This window comes from Canis lupus, chromosome 3 (assembly GCF_048164855.1).
Source record: "Canis lupus baileyi chromosome 3, mCanLup2.hap1, whole genome shotgun sequence".
NCBI classification, from domain to species: Eukaryota; Metazoa; Chordata; class Mammalia; order Carnivora; family Canidae; genus Canis; species Canis lupus.
The window spans coordinates 24,306,274-24,325,894 of record NC_132840.1 but is presented as its reverse complement, the minus strand read 5'-3'; the positions used below and the strand labels follow the sequence as shown (position 1 = coordinate 24,325,894).

Sequence of the window (19,621 nt, the reverse complement as noted above, 5' to 3'; positions counted from 1 at the left end):
GCAGGATCATGGGGCTCTATGTGTCCATCGTGCTGGTTATCGGCAAGTTTGTACGTGGCTTCTTCAGTGAGATCTCACACTCCATCATGTTTGAGGAGCTGCCGTGTGTGGACCGCATCCTCAAGCTCTGCCAGGACATCTTCCTGGTGCGGGAGACGCGGGAGCTGGAGCTGGAAGAGGAGCTTTATGCCAAGCTTATCTTCCTGTACCGCTCGCCTGAGACGATGATCAAGTGGACCCGTGAGAAGGAGTAGGAGCCGGGCTCCTGCGCATGTGCATGAAGGAGTTGCCCAGCCCAGCGCTGGGTGCAGACACCCCGTCCCAGGCCACCAGGCCCTGATGCTGCTGCCAGAAGGAAGCGGGGGCCCCTCCTTGGCCCGGCACAGGACCCCGGTCCCTTCCGGCACCCTGGGTCAGGGGGGCCAGCCTTCCCTTCGCCACGCGTACTGTAGGATTTTCTAATTAAAAATGTTTTTATTTATACAATCACATGCTGCTTGCCCATCCTTGCCCTCCTGCTTGGGGGTGGCCCCAGGCTCAGCTCCCAGTGGTGTGCACCTCCTCGTCACTGTTCTCAACCAGATACTCCTGGATATCCTGCGAGGGCCTGGGGGGAAGCCACACACTGGGAACCTGCCCTGCACGTGCAGACGCCCAGCAGGACCCACCTGCACTCCCCAAGCATGGGGGCTAGCTCATACCTTTGGCTGCGGAACTGGGCCTCAGCCAAGATGTAAGGTGGCAAAGAATCCAAAGATGGCTGTAACAGAGAACCACCATGGGCGAGGGGCCACGTGGCACCAAGCCCCTGGGAGTGGGCCTCCCCTGTCAGTACCCCAGGTGGGGAAAGGACTCACCACATCCTTCATATTCACACGGCAGCCATAGCATAGCTGCTCGATGACCTGGGAGTCCTCCCTGTGGGAGCAGAGCTGTACCTGAGCACCTGCTTGGGGCCCTAGGGAGTCCCACCTACCCTGGCCAGCAGCAGGGGGCTGGCTATGCAGCAGGATAGGAATGGACTCACCTTCTGCACAGCAGGGTACTCTGGCAGCACTTCTGGGCCCTGCCCACTTCTGCAGAACAGCAGGGCATGGGGGCTGCCCCAGCCTCAGCCAGTGGGGTGGGGGGCTGTGTCTGGGAGAAATCCTGGGTCTGAGCCCCAAAAGCAGTGGCACTGTCTGCAAGCAGAGATAGGCTGAGGGTCCTCCTGCAGCTGCGCCCCCAGCTCCCACTGGTCATAGCCCCTCCCCGTCCACACAGACCAGCAGTGTCGACATCCAGCGAGCACATACAGAGCAGGCAGCGGGGGCCAGCAGCACAGCCATCCCTGGGAGCCTTGACCAGCTTCTCACTGGTCCTGTGGGTGTGGGAGACCCGTCAGGATGGAGCTTCATTCCCCCCAGAGCACGCGCAGCAGGGGGCAGGCACAGCACACCGCTCCAGCCCCTCCCACACTTGCATATACCTGTACACAGTGCTGACTGTGGAGGGGAACTGAGCCTGCAGCCGGAGCAGGAAGCCCTCCATCAACCGGTGGATGCTGGCCTTTTCAGGGGCCTAGAGATAGTCAGATGAGGGCTGCAATGGCAGCACTCCGAGGCCTGGCCAAGGAGCCATCAGGAGGGGAGGCCAAGGCTTCACACCATCAGCCCCAAAGGTGCTGGGTCAGGGCTAGAGGGAGCCACAGCAGCCACTTCTGAACCGTCCCCGTCGCTGACCACAGCCGCTGTGACAACCTCCCTGCGAGCCCCCTTTTCGTTGAGGGTACCAGGCTACCTTTCTATGGTAGCAGGGGGAGCGCCCTACGCATGCTCCCAAAAGGCAGGGCACCCTGCTGTCAGCGCTCAGGCCACAAAGCTGCTGTGGACACCGCTTGGGCCACTGAGGTGTGCCGGCATGACCCCATGCTAGAAGGGGGCCACCTGCCCAGGTGCTACCACTCACTCACCTTTGTGTCAATGGCCGGTGTGAAGATGGAGGGAACTGCGAAGAGGCGGTTGTAGAAGGCGACCTCCTTCAGTGTGTGCTCACGCATGGGCCGCACCACCACCACGTCACCATGCCGCTCGTCAGAGAAGCCCTGCGGTAGGGGTACATCCCAAAGCTCGCCCTGCAGACAGCTCATAGCCCCTCCTTCCCTGGCAGCTGAGGGGGTCACAGGCTCCCACAAGGGAGACTCTGGGACTGGACTCACGACACCACCTTCAGGTGATGGGGGCCGGAGGGGCCCCTGAAAATCTTGGACCCACGTACCGTGTCCCAGGCGAGGAAGGCCCCTCTCCCCAGTGCCAAGCTGGTCATGAGCTTGATGGCCAAGCGAGTACAGCTGTCTCCTGTCATCACCTTGGAGTAGCCGTGGGTCCGGGCCACGTGGAGGAGCAGGTGGCCCCTGTAGAGCAGGGCACAGGGTCTCAGGGGGCCAGATGAAGCAGGGCCAAGCCCCCGGCATGAGGACAGGGGCTCACCGCAGGGTCTGCAGAAGCTCCTCTTTGGCTGTCAATGTCTTCACAGAGTCAAACAGTCGGGAGAGAGCTTCTATGTGGGCAGCTGGGGGTGGCCCAGCCAGGTCCTGGGGGTCCTGGGTGCCGGGCTGGCTCAGCTGCTCCTCCTGCTGTGTGGGGCTGGGGCTGCCCCCTACCGTATGCTGCTGCTGGAGGAAACTATCCACAGCTACCTTGTAGGTCCCCTCAGTCCCCACTGGCTCCTGGGCAGAGCAGCGCAGCACAGACGGCGGCAGGGTGAACACCTTCCAGGGCAGGGAGAGTGCATAAGGCCTGGCCCACTTAGTGCTGAGAGCAAACAGGCCAAGGGGGAGGCCCACGGCCAACACAGCAAGACACAGCAAATCGGCACAGGCCCCTCAGAGTACGCCCCAGCGGCCCGCCCCCAGAGACAGGCCCGCCCACCTCTTCCAAGGCAACAATGTGCCACGGGAAGCCAAAGCTCCGGAGGATCAGCTTTACTTCAGCCAGGGTTTTTGCTCTATTCTCCCAGCTCTGGCCACAAGCTGCTCCCTCTGAAAAATTAAGGCACAAAAGAGTCATGGCTACAGAAGAGCTGAAGACGGGACAAGGCCAATGCTGTGTGAGGCACTACCAAGCTTTTCTGTGGAAACTATAGGACGCTAACCTGTGCTAGAGGGAAGCGTTTGCAGAGTGGGAAGTGGGTTCTCTGCAGGGCACAGGGGAGGAGCAGGGAGAGGCATGACGGCCACAGTGGCCAAGACCCATCTGGGAGCCTATCTCAGGGAACAAGGGGCGGAGCAGGCCAGCATCTGGCGCCTGACCCTTTCCACCCATGCCTCCTGATCCATGGAGGCTACACAAACACTCCTGACTCTGATATAAGGCTAAAACAAGACAATGGTGTCTTTGCTGCCAGTCCCATGAGAGGTCTCCAAAACACGCCCCCACCAGGGCCTCCTTAAGGTCACAGCTGTCTCAGTAGGGCTCGTCCTGAGCAGCTGGGAATGGACCAGGGATGGCTACACATACCATCAACGTACACGACCCCTGGCACAAAACGCAGTCTTTTGGCAGAATCTCGACTCAGGCCCTGGAGAGAAAAGGACCAGGACCTCAGCCCCACAGTCAGAAGCCAATGCCTTTCCCAGCACAAACTGTTTTCCATCTGAACTAACGTCCTCCAGGAAGGGGTGGTGACCCCTCACCTAGTGCAGACAGACCATTCAAACAGGGTGCCGATCAAGGCCCATGGGGAGGCCACACAGCCTAACTTGGTCCAAGTGGCCTGCCTGGGCATCCTCACCGCCCCAGTGAGACCTGCTCCACAGCAGTTTGTCCTCCCACCTTTCCTAGCAATGTCCTGAGAGGCGCGGCCTGCCTGAGTACCTCTGACCCCTAAGGGTGCAAGAGGAAAACAGACTATAATCAAGGCACTGCCACTAGAAGAACGAGGGGCTCCAGGTGCCAGACAAAAGGCCAAGGGAGTGGGCATGTGCACCAGGCTAGGTTTAGGAGGCCACAAAATGAGAGCAGGAGAGCAACCACAGAAGCACCACCCTAAAGCCCCTGGTACAGACCACCCTTTTAAATCCATGCCACTCACTGTAAGTGCAGAGGGTCTGTGTATGTCCCGGCCCTGGGTCAAGGCCTCCGAGGCAGCCAGGGCCCTCAGGAGAAGCCCTAGCCGTCTTTGAGTGGGCTGCCCACTGCCTGGAGCACAGCTCTCCGTTGAGCACCCTGTTCCCTCCCCCTCCCCACCTGACTTCACTTCACCTGCCAAGCCCACTGCTCTTTTGGGTCTCCCCTTAAACTTCAGAGAAGCTGCCCAACTCCAGCCAGGCAGGCTCCTTTTGGGTTCCCCAAGGCACCTGCTTGTATTTCACGGTCCAGTCTTGTCCTGGACCCAGGACCAGGGGGGAGGCCCGTGAACTCAGCAACATCTCAAGCAAGGTTCCACCGTGCTGCCACACCTTCCCAGGGACTATGATTCTACACAGTCAGCGAACACTACTAAACCGGGCACAGCTGAGTAGTGCAGACACAGCTTCTGTTTTGTGTATCTCTTGTATACACATCTGAGAACCCTCCAGGCATCCTGGCTAGGGGTGGGCTGCTCTCGCTAGCTGCAGGCAAGAGCCCTTCAGTGCTGGGCCCCCAACCCTGGAGCTTAGCTGGGTGGTAGCCAGGGCCCCAGATGCTGTGGAGATGTACCTCAAGGACCTGCCAGACCATGGAGCTTGATGAAGGCCCCCCAGACCACGCCAGGAGCACCTAAGAGAGAAGGAAGGTTACTGGAGAGACTGCATCCTCCACATGAGCGTCCCTGAGAAGGGAGGCAGGGGCTGACAGCCAGGGCCCAGGGGGGACTCTGCAGAAGAGTCATCCCATACACTACCTTCTCTCCCGGAAAGATCAACCGATTCTTCCCAAGCACGGCTCTGAACTTGTGGACATAAAAGGCCCTGAAACAGTCCCTGCAACAGACAACCATAAGCTGTGGCCGCATAGCCCAGGCCGCCACCTCCACACCTGATGGGGACAAAGCCTGACACGCTGCTGGGTTATATTTTCCTTTTTTTACCAACTTCCATCTTTAAAAGCAGCATCTTGACAGAGGCTCTGCCCAGAAACTGGCAAGGGAAACCGGGGCTGTGGGGTTCCTGCCAACTGTGTCCGCCCCAGGACCAGCCCCATGCTGCACAGGGAGCCCCACCTTGGTCCCCAGCAATCCTTACCAGTGTGAACTGATGCCCCAGGGGCCCAGAGCCCAGATGTACCTCCAAACACTCAGGAAGGTGCAGTGGGAAGAATGGACGGACAAGAAAGTGCAGGGCAAGGCCAGCCTGACCCTCCCCTGAGCAGAGTTGAAGGCCCATTCCCAAACTCCCACAGGGAGAGGTACCACCTCTTGGGGTGAGGGGGGAAACACTGAACAGGCAGCAGGGGGTATCCTGTGTCCCAGAGCGCCACACTGGCCAACTGAGCTGATACCATCTCCAGAGATGCCTGAGAAGCTCATGCAAATGCAGAGTCCTGGCTTCTTCCTCAAACCCATAGAATCAGAACTTCTAGGGCGGACCCTAGGAATCTGCATTCCTGGTAACCTTCTATCTGGTTCGCAGGCTTGGCCACAGCTTAGAATTACTCCGGCCAAACAGACCAGACAGAATGTGCCAGAGTGAGGCCCAGGCACTTAATTTAAAAGCTCCCTGAACCAAGAGAAGAATGTGCCCTGAGAGCTGCCCCACACCTGGGGCTATGCCCCTAAGTCTACTATCTTTTCCCTACTAAAACACACCAGGGGTGCCTGGGGAGCTCAGTCAGTTCCGTGTCTGACTCTTGGTTTTGGCTCAGGGCATGATCTCAGGGTTGTGGGACAGGGCCCTGCAATGGCCTCTGCACTCAGTGAGGAATCTCCTTCAGAGTCTTTCCCCCTTCCCCTCTGCTCCAACCCCTGCTTGCTCTCTCAATTAAATACAAAAAGTCTTAGGGATGCCTGGATGGGTGGCTCAGCCGTTGAGCATCTGCCTTCGGCCCAGGGCGTGATCCTGGAGTCCCAGGATCGAGTCCCACATTGGGCTCCCTGCATGGACTCTGCTTCTCCCTCTGCCTCTGCCTCTGTGTCTTGAATGAATTAATTAAAAAAAAAAAAAAAAAAAAAAAAGATCCCTGGGTGGCGCAGAGGTTTGGCGCCTGCCTTTGGCCCAGGGCGCGATCCTGGGGACCCGGGATCGAGTCCCACGTCGCGCTCCCGGTGCATGGAGCCTGCTTCTCCCTCTGCCTGTGTCTCTGCCTCTCTCTTTCTCTCTCTCTCTCTGTGTGACTATCATAAATAAATTTAAAAAAAAAAGTAAAAAAAAAAAAAAAAAGCGAACATCACCAGAGCACCTGGCCCAGATCCCAGGATGCTCTAATCTGCCCCTAGATGTGTTCCAGCTGCGCCGAATGCTGGTCCTGCCTGTCCCTCACCCCACCCTCACTGCCAATATTCTCCGTAAGTGCCATCAGATACCCTCCTGCCGCTTGGCCCACAGGGGACCATAGGAGGATTACGGGGAACCCACGCATCAGAATCACTGAGCGAGGTCAGAAGTAAATGCTTCTGAACACAAGAGACAAAGGCACATAAACAGGGCAATCCTGGCTGCTGCGCCAGAGGGCTCGGCCTCCCACCCACGGCCAGGCCTCACCTGCAGAAGGCGTCTCCGGCTCGGATCACCACAACCGGTAGGCCATCCTTGCACTTCACGCATCTGAGCTCGCGGCTTTGGAGACAAGGGGGGCGGGGGACACACAGGTTGCAGCGCTCCCTCCCCGCGGGCTTCGGGGAGGTGGCACTACACTGTCACCCCGCCCTGGTGGACCGGGGCTCCTGCGGGCAGCTGGGCTCCGTCTCACCCAAACCCCCAGGGTGGCGGGAGGGGCGGGGGCTCGTGCGCTAAACCAGCTCAGCGAGCACCGGGGACCTCGGCGCAGGCTCCGCACGGCTGGCGCGGCGGGAGGGACGGCCCGCCGAGAGTGGATGGGAGCGGCGGGCGGGGGCGCCAGGGCAGCCCGTTCTTGGGGTGTGCGACCCCGGCCTCGGCCGTCTCCCGGCTTCCCGCAGCGCGGCGCCCGGGACGGACGGAGGAGCGCGGGCCGGGCCCCCGGGATGAGCTGTGCCGCCGGCCCAGAGCGCCGGGAAGGGCAGGGGCGGGTGCGGACGCCCAGGTCTCACCCAGGCCGCGGTGGCGGCGGTCCCTCTGGCACCGGGTCCCCGTAGTCCTCGCCAACCTGACACATGGCTGCGCTGGGTCGCCGCGTAGTCCGCAGCGGCGGCGGGGAGGCGCGCCCGGATCACGTCAGCCAGACGCAGCCGGCGCCGGGCCCAGACGGCGGGAGGCTAATGACGTCAGCGGCGCGGCGCCGCGGCCTGGCGAGGGGGCGGGGCGCTCCCTGATGACGTCAGTGCGGCGCCGTCGCGGCCGTGACGCGCGGACCTGGCCCGGCCGGGCCGGAACAGGGGCGGCGGCGGCGGCGGAGGCAGGCCCGGCCCGGGGATGGCGATGTTCCGCAGCCTGGTGGCTTCGGCTCAGCAGCGGCAGCCGGCGGGCGGGCCGGCGGGCGGCGACAGCGGCCTGGAGGCGCAGTACAGCTGCCCGATCTGCCTGGAGGTGTACCACCGGCCTGTGGCCATCGGCAGCTGCGGCCACACGTGAGTGCGCCGGCGCGGGGAGGCCGCGGGGCCGGGACGCCGCCGCGGGGGGGTGGGTCGGCGGCCGCCGGTGCAGCCCCGGGCCGGGCGCGCGGAGGACTGGGCGGGGCGCGTCCCTCCGCCTCGGCCCGGCCTCCTGCCCGCCTGCCCCGAGCCAGCCCCGCACGCGTCCCGGGGCCTCGGGGTCGGCCGACCGGCCACCTCCTGTTCGGAGGGCAGCGGGCGACCTCTGCGCGCGTCGCCTTCGGCTCGGCCTGGAGCCTGGAGCCTGGGCGGGGGGGGGGGGGGGGGGGGGGTGCCGTGTCAATCAATGCCCGTGGCTCCTGCTGTCAGCGGCCTCCCGCTCTCGCTGTCTGCTTGTCGTTTAGGGGACAAGGAGTTCCCTAAGTTAGGAGAGGGACTTGTTTGGAGTCTGGTGCCCTTTCTGATGAAGGTCTTGGGTCGCATCCATTATTGAGCAGCCAGAGGAGACGGGCTGGCCCTGAGGACCGGACACCAGGCACCCTGCTGGGGTGTCAGCTGCACCATGCCCTCCGGTGGGGCCCTGCCCGGGTGTTTCAGCAACAGAAACCCAAGGAGGTGGCTCTCCTCTCAGCCCAGAGCTGCACTCGGGTCTTCCGGGAGCTGCCAGCCTGGTTGGAAGGGAGCCGAGAACCTAGTGTCTCCCCTTCCACTCTCTCCTGGCGGAGTAACACAGCTCTTGGGTGAAATCAGCAGGGCAGGAAGAGATCTCAGGAAGGTCTGGCCTGATGAGGTGGGGCTTCCACTCCCAGGGGTTGGGCGGGGTGCACCCAGCAGGGAGCTGCCCCTAGAACATTTTGCAAACAGGGGCAGCTGACCTAGGAAACTCCCGATAGAAAGGGGAGCTGCTCATCACCTGGGGATGGTGTCAGCGTCCGGAAAGCCTTCCCTTCCCTCGTCCTCCCTGCTGGGTTAGGCAGCACAGGCATCCGGACACCAGGACGGCACTGCCAAGTGATCACAAAGGGCACTCACTGTGCCTCACTTTGTCGTGCGGGTGTGACACCTTGTCTGGGGCAGCCTCCAAACAGGACTCCCTTCTTGTAAGCACATGGTAGTGGGTGCTTTCAGGTGTGTTCTGCATTTCCAATCCATCACTGAGAGAACTGTGGGGTTTATCCTGGGCCCCATTTTAGGGAGTCTTTCTCGGTTTTCGGGTGGTGTCCCCTTGGCACAGACACCCAACCCTGGATCACAGCATTTGCAGTCTCCTGGTTTGCGTGTATCTGTGTTTTCTCAAGACATGTCTTTAGGACACAGCGCTGCGTCAAATTGTTGTGAACGCATCATGTCCTCTAAGTCCTTCCCACACTCGTGTTTTTTTTGGCAGAATCTCCTGTCTTTTCTGTTTCTGAGACTGGTCCTTCGAAAACCTCTTCCACAGCTTCCTCCTTAGAAGACTTCCCCTCTAGCTCCCTCGGCGGCCTTGTTTTCTGGGCTCTTCTGTCCCTGTCTCTTCCTCTTCCTCGTTTTCTTGTCTTTTGTACCAGCACAGAAGACTTACAGGCTCACACCTACCTGGTGGCGGTCCAGCCACATGTCCCGCATGGCCTCGAAAACAGAGTTTCTGGTAGTGAGAGCAGCCACGTGTGAGCAATATCAAACAGAAGAGGACAGGTCACCGTGGGGGGTTTTGGGTGAGGACGCCGTCCATGGGGCTCGTGGAAGAGCTCCCCAGGCGCCCCCAAGGGAGCCAGTTATTCCTCATACTCAGGGACATCCTGCACAGTAAGTCACCTCTGAACCAGAAGTTATTACCCTCTGCTGGGCCCTCCTCTGAGGGCCTGTGTTTGAGGCAGGCTCTGCCTTGGGCTCCCTCTGGGCTCTGCTCTCCTTTTGTCCTCTCTCATGAGGGCTGTCCCATTGGTCCTTCCATGTCAGCATCCCCACATGCAGTTAACTGAGCAGAGATCACAGAACAACAGGCATGCTCACACTTAGGGGTGAATGTGGGGAGCAATGAGGACAGATGGTTTCCGCATACTCTGCACATATAGCCTCGTGAGGTAGGTGCTTTTGTCGTTTCGGTTGTACAAGAGGCCAAATTCCCAAGTGTCGCGGCAAAGCCAGGGTGTGCGCTCAGGCAGTCAGGCGGCACTGGCCTCTTTGCCACTCCCCACCCCACGCAGCACTCCTGCAGCAGTGACCCTGGAGACCCTGGGGACCACCGAACCTTGACAGCCCTCTGCCCATCTGCACCCAGACCAAGGAGTGCGCCTCTCTGAGGCCCCAGGAATTCTGTTAGTCCCTGCTCAGCCGACTAGGAGCTCGGGCCTCTGTTCGGCACAGGAAGGCCTGAGCCCATGGGCAGGTCACCTAGATCTGTATGTGGGTGGACCAGGATGTGAGCTGTTCAGATCATCCTGGAAAGGCAGTGGATGTTGGGCGCTGCCACGCAGGACAACTCTGGGTCCCTGAGGCCCCGCACCAGCAGCCCATCAGGCACACCGCTGTGTGCAAGAGGCCAGCGCAGGACTGAGACACGGTGCTGGTGCCACTACAGCCTGTGTGGTGGCTGTCCAGCGGCTTCACCTGTGACTGTGGGCCTGGTGTAGAGGAGCAGACCCCTCTGCTGGCTCTGTCAGTGGGGGAGGTATTCGGCCCCAGCTTGGGCCCACGTCAGCAGAACCTCCTTGGAAGAGGCAAGCGCTGCTCAGAGCATCACGTCACCGTGTGGAGACCAGGCTGCCAGCTGATGGTGCTTCCAGAGGTCCACAGAGCTGGGGGGTGGGCAGGCGAATCCGGGTTCAGGCAGGGTTCCTTCTGCTGGCAGAGGGGTGCCCTTCACCCCTACCTGTTGTCAGAGATGTGGTCCTCGGGCCTGCCCTGGACCCTGCCTTCTGCTGACGAGGTGCCGAGGACTGATCCCCTGAGTGCTCCTGTGGCCTCTCCTTCTGCATGTGTGTTTTACAGCTTTGTTGAAATATAATTCCCTCGTTGGAAATACACATGTCAGTGGTTCCTGGAGTCTCCAGTGTTGAGCCACCATCTCTGTGGGTAGGCAAACCCCGTAGTCCCCACCCCAGCAGCCACTGATGCACCTTCTGTCCGTCGATGGGTCTGTCTGGATTTCCATGTCCGCGGAGTCACACAACACAGGTCCTGAGCATGGCGTTCCCAAGACTCACCCTCGTGGCAGCATCCATCAGTGGCTCACTCAACCCCGGGGATAGGCCACTTCTGTGTGTCCATTAGCCATAGGCAACGTGGCTTGTTTCCACCCCGTGGCTCTTGTGGTGGCACTGCCATGAGCACCCACTGTGACAGTCGCAGAGCTCTCCTTCAGTGACAGGCGAAGTGAGAGGCCTCCATCAGCCGTTAGGCTAATCAGACCCTTGCAATGGCAAGAGAGGCAGCCCTGGAACACTTGCCAGAGTGCTGTGGGGTGGGTATGCGGGTGCCTCCTTTACACATGTGCCAGGGTGCCCGGTGAGTTCTCACCAGGTGAGGTAAGTGACAGGCGGGCCATGCTCCTTGCCCTGGGGGAAAGAAGCTGCTGGGAAAGCTACATCCACTGATGGGCCTCAGGCCAAGCCAGGCCATCTCCTGTGCAAATGTTCGTGCACATGGTGACGAGCCAGGTGGGGCTTTACCGGAAGCCAACATGGAGGAGGAGGGCCCAGGCTTGGGCAGCAGGAGGGACTCTGGATCACCTCCAGCTGCTTTCTCCCGGGAAGGAGGTGAAGCTCTGAGAGAGCTTGCCTGGTGGCAGAGAGAATGCCAGCCACTTAGCTTGCTGAGCGGCCGTATGTGTGGGAACACCCTCACATGCCGTGGCCCCCACAGCCCCACCTGCTTGGTGCATGCAGATGATTATACAGTTGCAGCACCCTGATCACATGCAGTCTCGGAAGGGGCTCAGTTTGTCTTGGGTGTGGACTGCGTGCTCTCTCGTCTGGGGCTCTGGGACTCCGTTCCGGCTTCTGCACATTCCAGATCAGGATCATAGTTAATCATCTACTTCCTAAGAAGCTGGGCCAGGGGGGTCCTGGGACCAAGCTCCTTTTTGCTGCCCATTGGGTGCTCTCCAGCCTGGCATCCCCGTGGACTGGCTGTCCTCCTGCCTGAATGCCGCTCGTGCCTCTGCGGCACTGGGGGGCTTGCGGGGAGGAGGGCTCACTGCTGGGGCCCAAGCGTATCCGTATCCGCTGGCTGTCGTCATGATGTGGCATCTCCAGGGACAGCACCAAGAGCTCAAGGCTGCAGGGAGCCTCAGGTGCCTGAGTGTGTGCCTGGGGCCATTAGTGTCACTGCTAAGCAGTCAAGAGCCCAAGTAAGGCCCCTTCTGTCACCACGCTTTGGCTCCGGCATGGTCACAAGGCTGGTGACACTGCACCTGGACAGCCTTGGGCTCCTTGAACCCTGTGCTTTTCTCTCCCAACACTGTTATTGATCTTATTCTCCAGAGCCCCCTGGGCTGCCCTTGTGTCCCCAGAGCACCTGAGGTGGTGGCATCACCACATGGCTGTGAGACGGGTAGGCTGTCTCAGGTTGCCCACCATGGCTGGAGCTTTTGTTGGGCCTGGAGCCGCAGGGCCAGAACAGGACCTGGACAGCCATGGCCACCACTCCCCCGGCGTCCTGGATATGGCAGCAAGCCCCAGAAACCCTCATCTGGGAGGGCACCGGGATCATCTTTTAGCCAGGGGGCGGCTGTCCAGTCAGTGGGATTTAAGAACAGAAATGACGGTCTCCAGAAAGGTGCCATGGCCAGCAGAGGGGAGCTGCCCTGCGAGGCTCAAAGCAGCCAGCGGCCCTCAGACCCGTATCCCTGTCCCTGCAGGTTCTGCGGGGAGTGCCTCCAGCCGTGCCTACAGGTGCCGTCCCCCCTTTGCCCGCTCTGCCGCCTGCCTTTCGACCCCAAGAAGGTGGACAAGGCCGCTCATGTGGAGAAGCAGCTTTCGTCATACAAGGCGCCCTGTAGGGGCTGCAACAAGAAGGTACCCCACCCCATAGGCCCTCCTGGAGCCAGGGAGACTGCAGCTGGGGGCCTTTTCCCACTGTCCTGTCCCGCTGTCTTACTCTCCTGTCCCATTGTCCTGTTGTCCTATCCCACTGTCCTGCTGTCTTGTCTGGCAGAGAGGGGCCTGTGCTCTGCCCCTCCCCCACAGCACCACTCACATCAGGGCGCCTTCCCCCATCCTCCCCACAGCACCCTTAGCCCTGCCAACAGTGGGTAGGGCCCCAGGCAGAATGGGTGGGACCTCTCTGGTGCTGACCACCACCACCCATCCTGGCCTGTCTCTGCACCTATCCTGGCCTGTCTCTGCACCCCTCACCCTGGCCCAGCCCCAGGAGCTGTTCTTGACTTTGCCTTCTGACTACTGTCTCTCAGCTTAATACAGACATCACGATACGAGGTGACCCCTAGTTGCTCTGTCCTGAAGGTCAGGGTCTGGACAGACTGGGGCAACCCCATGTTCTGCAGTGAGGCACTTGGCTTCCTTCCTTGGCAGGCAGGCTTTCTCCCAGGAGGGAGCAAGCCAGGCCCCTCCTTGGCCTCCCACACACAGTGGCCCTGCTCTGCCACAATATGTTTGGGCTTATCCACACTCACAGGCCAGTGGGGCAGGCATGAGCAGAGCTGGGAGCCAGGCTGCCCTCAGGAGGCCCTTCTCCCATTACCCTGGACACCTGGGGACCATACCCAGCCCCACCTCTCTCCAGGGTCACTAGGCCCCTGAGTGAAGTCCCCATCTGCTTACATAGCACTGCTGGGCCATGACCTTTGGGGTCCTGGCCCCGTTGCTGGTCCCCAAATCCTCTGAGCCTCCCCCGCCTCTTCCTAGGTGACGCTGGCCAAGATGAGGGTGCACGTCTCCTCCTGCATGAAAGTCCAGGAGCAAATGGCCAACTGTCCCAAGTTTGTCCCTGTGGTTCCCACGTCCCAGCCCATCCCCAGGTAGGCTGGCTATGAGTGCTCGGGGCCCTTGTCCCTTGGAGGGGCAGCTCCTGGCCCATGTTGCTGTCCTAGAGGAGGTGAAAGAGGCTGTTGTGTCTCCTCAGCAGAGAGCCTCACTGCCTTGCAGGAAGGGGACCCCAGGGAGGGCCCAACAGGGTGGGCAGGCATCCTCAGAAAGGCCAGGGCCCAGCCAGGTGGGAGGAAGGGATGGGCCACAGAGTCTAGGGGGGAGCCAGAGTGGGCGGGGAGGCCAGGGTGGGCCATACCACAGGCAGGCGGTCCCCACTCATCTCCCACCACCGCCCCAGCGCCGTCCCCAACAGGTCCACCTTCACCTGCCCCTACTGTGGCGCCCGTAACCTGGACCAGCAGGAGCTGCTGAAGCACTGCGTGGACAACCATCGCAGTGACCCCAACCGCGTGGTGAGTGGCCACTAGGGTCAGGGGCCAGGGGATGGGAACACTGGCGGGCCCCAACCCCAGCGCTGCTTCAGCTGCGCCTTCTCTTTCAGGTGTGCCCCATCTGCTCCGCGATGCCCTGGGGGGACCCCAGCTATAAGAGCGCCAACTTCCTGCAGCACCTCCTGCACCGGCACAAGTTCTCCTACGACACTTTCGTGGTGGGTGTCCCACCCTGGCCGCCCCGCCAACACACACTCTGGCCGTGCCCACTCTGCCCGGCTGCCCAAGGACCCAGGGGCATTAGGGCTACGCAGAGCAGTCCCACTAGGGCCCCCCTTTGCTCTGCTTGGTCACCGCTGTACTGGGCCCACAGTGGTCTGGAGACAGAGCGGGCCTGCAGAGGCAACAGCTTCCTACCTGGGGCTTGGAGAGGAGCTGCAGGGGCCCTGTCTCCTTCTGCATGCCGTGGCCCAGAAACCATGCCCCACCCCCCAGCCTACAGACCCTCCCACACCTGGCCCCATCGCCCCGGTCCTCATTACCAGGGGCCGTGGACATACCTGTCTTCTCAGTTCATCTCAACTCCGGTGCACGTAGTCCAAGGTGAAGGAGTTCACTCCTCCCATCGGCCCACTGGGTGCTCAGTCCCCAGGCAGGTGTCTGCAATGTAGCATGCTGCGCGGGAGCCCCGTGGTGCCCTTGGGGAGGTGAAGAACATGGACAAGCCAGATGTGGATCACATGTGTGGGCAGCCTGTCCCCTAGGGCTGTCAAGGCAGCGACCCCATGGCACTGAATGTGCTGTTCCATCTGGGGGCCCTGGGAGGCAGCCAGTACATCCCCTCATCTTCACTGCCTATCTTCCAGGACTACAGCATCGATGAGGAGGCTGCTTTCCAGGCTGCCCTAGCCCTGTCTCTCTCTGAGAACTGAAGGCACCGCCCAGCCCTTGGACCTGAGCCCTCCCACCTCAGGGGACGGAGCCACCCTGAGGGACACGGCCATGCAGGCCCTCTGATGCCCAGCGCTTGCGTGGGAACCCACCTGTGGGACAAGTGGAGCCTCTGTCATTGCAGGACAGCCTGTCCCCAAGCCTGCCAGGGGCCTCGTTGGAGGGTGGCCATCAGTGCTCCTGGCCGAGCGTTGCTGGTTCCCTCGGTGCTTTGGGCTGAGTGGGCTGCCCTCGTGGGGCCGGCTCAGGGGGCCTGAGAGCAGTCGGCCATCTGTCTGTCTGTCTCAAAGCCATGCTGTCCTCCATGTCTGCAGAGAGACCCGTGCCGCCCCGCCACGTCCCGCAGGCCTGGCTGCCAAGCAGGAAGTGCGAGGGGAGTCCTGGCCGGTATCTGGCAGCGCTTCCACGTTGCGCACTCGGTACTGGCTTTTGTGATACCTAGAAATTCTGGCATTTTTCTATATTATCCAGTGTGATGATCTTTTCACATTTTATAGAGCAAAGACCGAGCAGTTACTCTTCACATTGCAATACCCGTGTTTGACTAGGAACAATAGTATTTTTATGGAACATTTACAAAATTATATTTTTTAAAAAAAAACAAAAACAGTCGTGGGGTCAGCATGGGAGAGGGAAAGAGAGGTGCAGACGCCAGAGCCAGAGCACACCCCGGGGCTTTGCTTGGGACCACTGCTCTGCTGAGTCCCCTGGGGCTGCTTTGTCAGGTTCCCCTTCCTCACCGCCAGGAAAAACCCCCAGGGCCCTTGGCCGCGTGCAGCGGCTGCTCCTCTGCTCCACGGCCCCCCCAGAAGCGCAGGCCTCCTCCCGCCAGGGTCCCAGCCCCAGCCCTGCTGTCCGTTCCCTGCGGACCACGAACCGTGTCGGTAGGCCACCCTGCGGGGGGATGGGTGAGGCTGAAAGACGCCGTCTTACTCTTTCAGTTCACGGCATAAATTAATTGCTCTTTTAAAAAAAAATTCCAATAAAACATTTCGAAGCGTCTATAGCAGCCGTGACCGCTAGGTTCATCTGGAAGGGTGAACAGCAGTGGGGAGTGAGGCACAGCCATGACCTCCTGCAGGTGTTTTTCTGTCTGCAGGCAGCTTGGCTCGGCCACATGGTGGGGGATGGTGCTGCCCGCCTCCGTAGGCTTTCCTTAGCCCGAGGCTCCCCAAGAACACATCCTCTCGCAAACCACATCTGATCCCTGGTGACAAATCTTGGCAAAGGTTTGCCAGGTGGTGTGGTTTTCATCCCCTCCTCATCATGAGATGGGGTCCCCCGGAAGCTAGCAGGCTGGACTCAGGCTTGTTCTGGGGCCCAGATGTGGCCATGGTGGCCTGCAGGGAGTGTGGGTGACCCCAGGGCGAAGCCCCGCGGCTAGCTCTTGCCACACTGCAGCTTCCTTGGGCATCCTCCCACTGTCCCAGCATGTGCCTTTGGCACCCAGCCTCACTCGAGGGCTAGAGGGCAGAAGGAGTCGCTTAAATGTGGGATGTCGATGCAGACATGGTGCTCTGGGCCACCAGAGCTGCTTCCCCAGGCAGGGCTGTGTGCTGTGTGCTTCCTCTAAGCAGGTGGGTCTCCAGAGCTTGAGGCCACAGCAGGGCCAGGCAAACAAGTCCCCACCAGCAGCCCCTTAGAAGGGTGGTGACGGCTGGCCACCCCTCAGAAAGGTCCTTCAGTAGGAGCATCCAGCCCCATCTGGTTGAGGACACCAGTTCCAGGGAACAGGTGTGGTGAGGATACTGTGGAGCTCTGGCCCCTCGCATAGCCACGGGGCAAGAGCCACAGGATAGTGTCCACACGTGGCCTCTCATCCCTACCACCTAGGCCCAGGCCGATGGGGCCACACAGAACACACCCCCGGCCCAGTGACTCGGTGCCCAGGACAGTCTCCCCAGGGGAGGGCATCAGTGGACCCTGACATGGCACGTGGTACGTAGGTGAGCTGGATCTCTGAATCCCACGGTGTCGGGGTGGGGACACTCCAGCTGAAAGCCACAGCACTAGCAGCCTCCATGGGTCTTCATGTGAATCCCGTGTGTCCAATGAGAATGAGGAGGCCCCTCCCGCCAGGCCACTCTACATCAGTGTGGCTGCCTCCAGGGTTTCCTGCCATGTGCATGTGTGCACCTACATTCATACTCATGTGCACGTGCACACACATCCCCACACATACCCATGTGCTTTAGGCCGGGACTTCCTGGAAGTCAGGGTTCCCTCCCAGCCTGATACACACAAGGGCTGATGGTGTGCTTATCTCATCTTCCCCACTGCCACAAGGCCAGACAGCCCTATGCTCTGGGGTGCCCCTGCTCAGAGTGCACCACAGCGTGGGTGGGGAGTCCACATGCACCCTGCGGCCTAGAAAGCATCTCTGGATCTGGGGGCCCTACAACCAGGAAGGGCCCTGGAAGGAAACCTGCAGGAAAGCAGGACGTGCAGATTGCAGAGGACCTGCCAGCCCCAGGTCCCTGAGAACTGGTTGCACTTCTTGCTCTTGTGTCTCGCAGGAGCCGATGGTCTGAGCTCCGGGTGCTGTTCGGCAGCAGGGCACCAATAGGCTGTCTTCAGCGGGGGCCGAGATGGGAGGAGCTGGGCAGCCGCCTTTCTTCTGGGCAGGATGATGGTTCCACTCGACTGCAAGGGGCAGGAGCTCCTGGGCCTGTCCCTCTGCTCACAGCTGTCCCCGGTGGCCTCCTGGATTTCTGGAAGGTGTTGTAGCCACCACCTGGTATGGGGGTGCTAAGTACCTTTCAGAGTTTGGCCCACTGCCCTGCCCTGGCCCCAGGGACCCCAGCTGGCTGCAGAGCACAGCAGCCAGCCAGCCGGCCCCGCAGAGGACACAAGGCACTTTGGACACAAAAAGCCCTGGCTGCTGACTCCTTCAGGCTGTGCCCTGCAGTCAGTGGCTTCCAGAAAGTCTGAACCTGGGACCCAGAAGGCTCACACCTGGCGGGTATCTGGCGGCTGAGTTTGGCACCTTTGATGGAAGCTGCAATGGAGGTTTGTGCTTCCAAGGAGAGGCTGCGCTTGCTGGCACCCCTGATGTCTGGTGCGAGAAGCACAGCACATGCAGAGGTGTGGAGGCCTGGGTGGGGGCAGGTCTGCGAGAAGGGGACTCCAGCCCCTCCCAGTGACTGAGAGCTGCCCGACAGGTGGCCCTTCCTGTCTCCAACAATCTGCTGGGAATGAGGAGTCCGCTCCAGCGTGCAAGGAAGAGGCAGTGGGGTCAGCGAGTAACCCCGTTGTGGACCCGACCAACTCCTCTCATTGAGGTCCTGGGCCTCCTTGCTGATGCCTGACACCTGTGTCACATGGGAACAGCTCCTGCAGCTGCACACACATGTGCACACACATGCATCACAAGCAGACGCAGCAGGACACAGCCTAATGTACATGCACCCCTGCTTGGCCCCCCACTGCTTTCTCCCCTTGCACCCTAGCCCCTAGGACCACCTCCCTCAGCACCCAACACCATGTTCCCTGGCATGTCCCCAGGTGTTTAGGACTCTCTTGCATGTCTTATAAGCTGTGTGGGGCAGGACAGTGTTCCCCTGGACCCCAGCTGAAGAACCAGCATCAGCTGTAACAGGCCTCTGGGGCTGACCAAGCACACATGACCATCAATCTGACCAGATGTGGGAGCTGGAGCATCTGGTCTCAGTTTCCACAAATCCATGACCTTGGACGGCTATGAGGGTGCCCCAAGTCAAGGTATCCCAGCCATGCCCACACCCCAATGAACACCCCCAGGCGCTGAAGCAGGTGTGAGGGGCCATCTGTCTGGGGTCCTGGGACTGCCGAGCCCCAGCTGTGAAGTCCATCTCTGAGCACTGTTCCAAGAGTCTCAGTCCCTGGGGCCTGTGCTTCATGGATATGTCCGCACTTTGAGCACAGAGGCTCACTCCCCTCCACCCTCAGGGATGTGCTTGCCAGCAGCTGCGCTGTTTGGGGGTTCTTGACGCTTCTCCATCTCATCCAGCAACCACTGCAAAGCCCACTGTGCAGGGGTGAGGGCTGGACTTCTCTTGGGGTGCAGTCTGACGGGGAACAGGGCCCTCCAAACTGGGTCATGAAACAGTTAAAAATGAGCACACAGTGGGGATGCAGATGTATATGGACCTACGTACACAGAGTCAAGCACTCCCCATCTTATTCTTTGTAAGGCATACAGAAAGACTAGAAGACATACACATAAAAAGAGAAAATATCTAGGTAGAACTGTAACAATCTGGCCTATCCTGATTGGAAACCACTACTCAGGCTGCTGCTAGCAGCACACGGGCGGGGCCCACAGCCTGGCTCTCGGCCAGCTGTCACCCCCAGGGTCTTAGGTGTCAAAGGAAGACTGCTGTGACTTCTTCTGGAAAGCACAGATTCTGGTTCCTGCAAGTCCTGCTCTCGTTGAAAGAGGGACAGTTCCAGGAGGGAACTGGTGGGAAGTGGGCAGCTGTGAGGCTTAATTGCCAGGTAAAGTGTCCATAATGAGGATAGAAGGACACAGAGTGAGAATGGATGGGGACAGCCACACCCCCTCTCCAGCACTGTACAGGTGTGGACAAGCAGATGCCAGCATTCTCCTCCGTGGGTCCTACATGGACACAGCCCTGTGGTCACAACCAGTGAGTCTGCATGACCCCACCTGTGCTCCCCAGGTGACCCCACGGAGGGCATGCA

At 60.5% G+C, this 19,621-nt stretch overlaps 3 protein-coding genes across 6 annotated transcripts in view; 2 read left to right on the top strand and 1 right to left on the bottom strand.

Annotated features, from left to right (window-relative positions):
- The window catches only part of PIEZO1 (piezo type mechanosensitive ion channel component 1 (Er blood group)), a 56,212-nt gene extending 55,726 nt beyond the window's left edge, over window positions 1-486 (top strand). For all 4 annotated transcript variants that reach the window (XM_072819568.1, XM_072819569.1, XM_072819567.1 and 1 more), the window contains one exon: window positions 5-486. In XM_072819568.1, coding sequence (XP_072675669.1) covers window positions 5-254 — 250 coding nt within the window. In that variant the 3' untranslated portion in view covers window positions 255-486. The remainder of the gene's footprint in view (window positions 1-4) is intronic.
- On the bottom strand, window positions 455-7,344 carry CTU2 (cytosolic thiouridylase subunit 2). The gene is made up of 15 exons (XM_072819570.1): window positions 7,186-7,344; window positions 6,659-6,733; window positions 4,864-4,942; window positions 4,680-4,739; window positions 3,498-3,558; window positions 2,910-3,019; window positions 2,469-2,749; window positions 2,257-2,392; window positions 1,952-2,083; window positions 1,469-1,560; window positions 1,266-1,360; window positions 1,028-1,181; window positions 858-918; window positions 702-760; window positions 455-607 (listed from the first exon to the last, which is right to left on the bottom strand). The coding sequence occupies exons 1-15, from the start codon at window positions 7,248-7,250 to the stop codon at window positions 538-540; spliced, it is 1,530 nt and encodes a 509-aa protein (XP_072675671.1). The 5' UTR covers window positions 7,251-7,344; the 3' UTR covers window positions 455-537.
- Window positions 7,345-7,451: 107 nt separating this feature from the next.
- Window positions 7,452-15,940, top strand: RNF166 (ring finger protein 166). The gene is made up of 6 exons (XM_072819571.1): window positions 7,452-7,662; window positions 12,467-12,623; window positions 13,473-13,585; window positions 13,894-14,008; window positions 14,098-14,205; window positions 14,854-15,940. Exons 1-6 carry the CDS (start codon window positions 7,508-7,510, stop codon window positions 14,917-14,919), a joined length of 714 nt encoding a protein of 237 aa, XP_072675672.1. The 5' UTR covers window positions 7,452-7,507; the 3' UTR covers window positions 14,920-15,940.
- The last annotated feature ends 3,681 nt before the right edge of the window (window positions 15,941-19,621 follow it).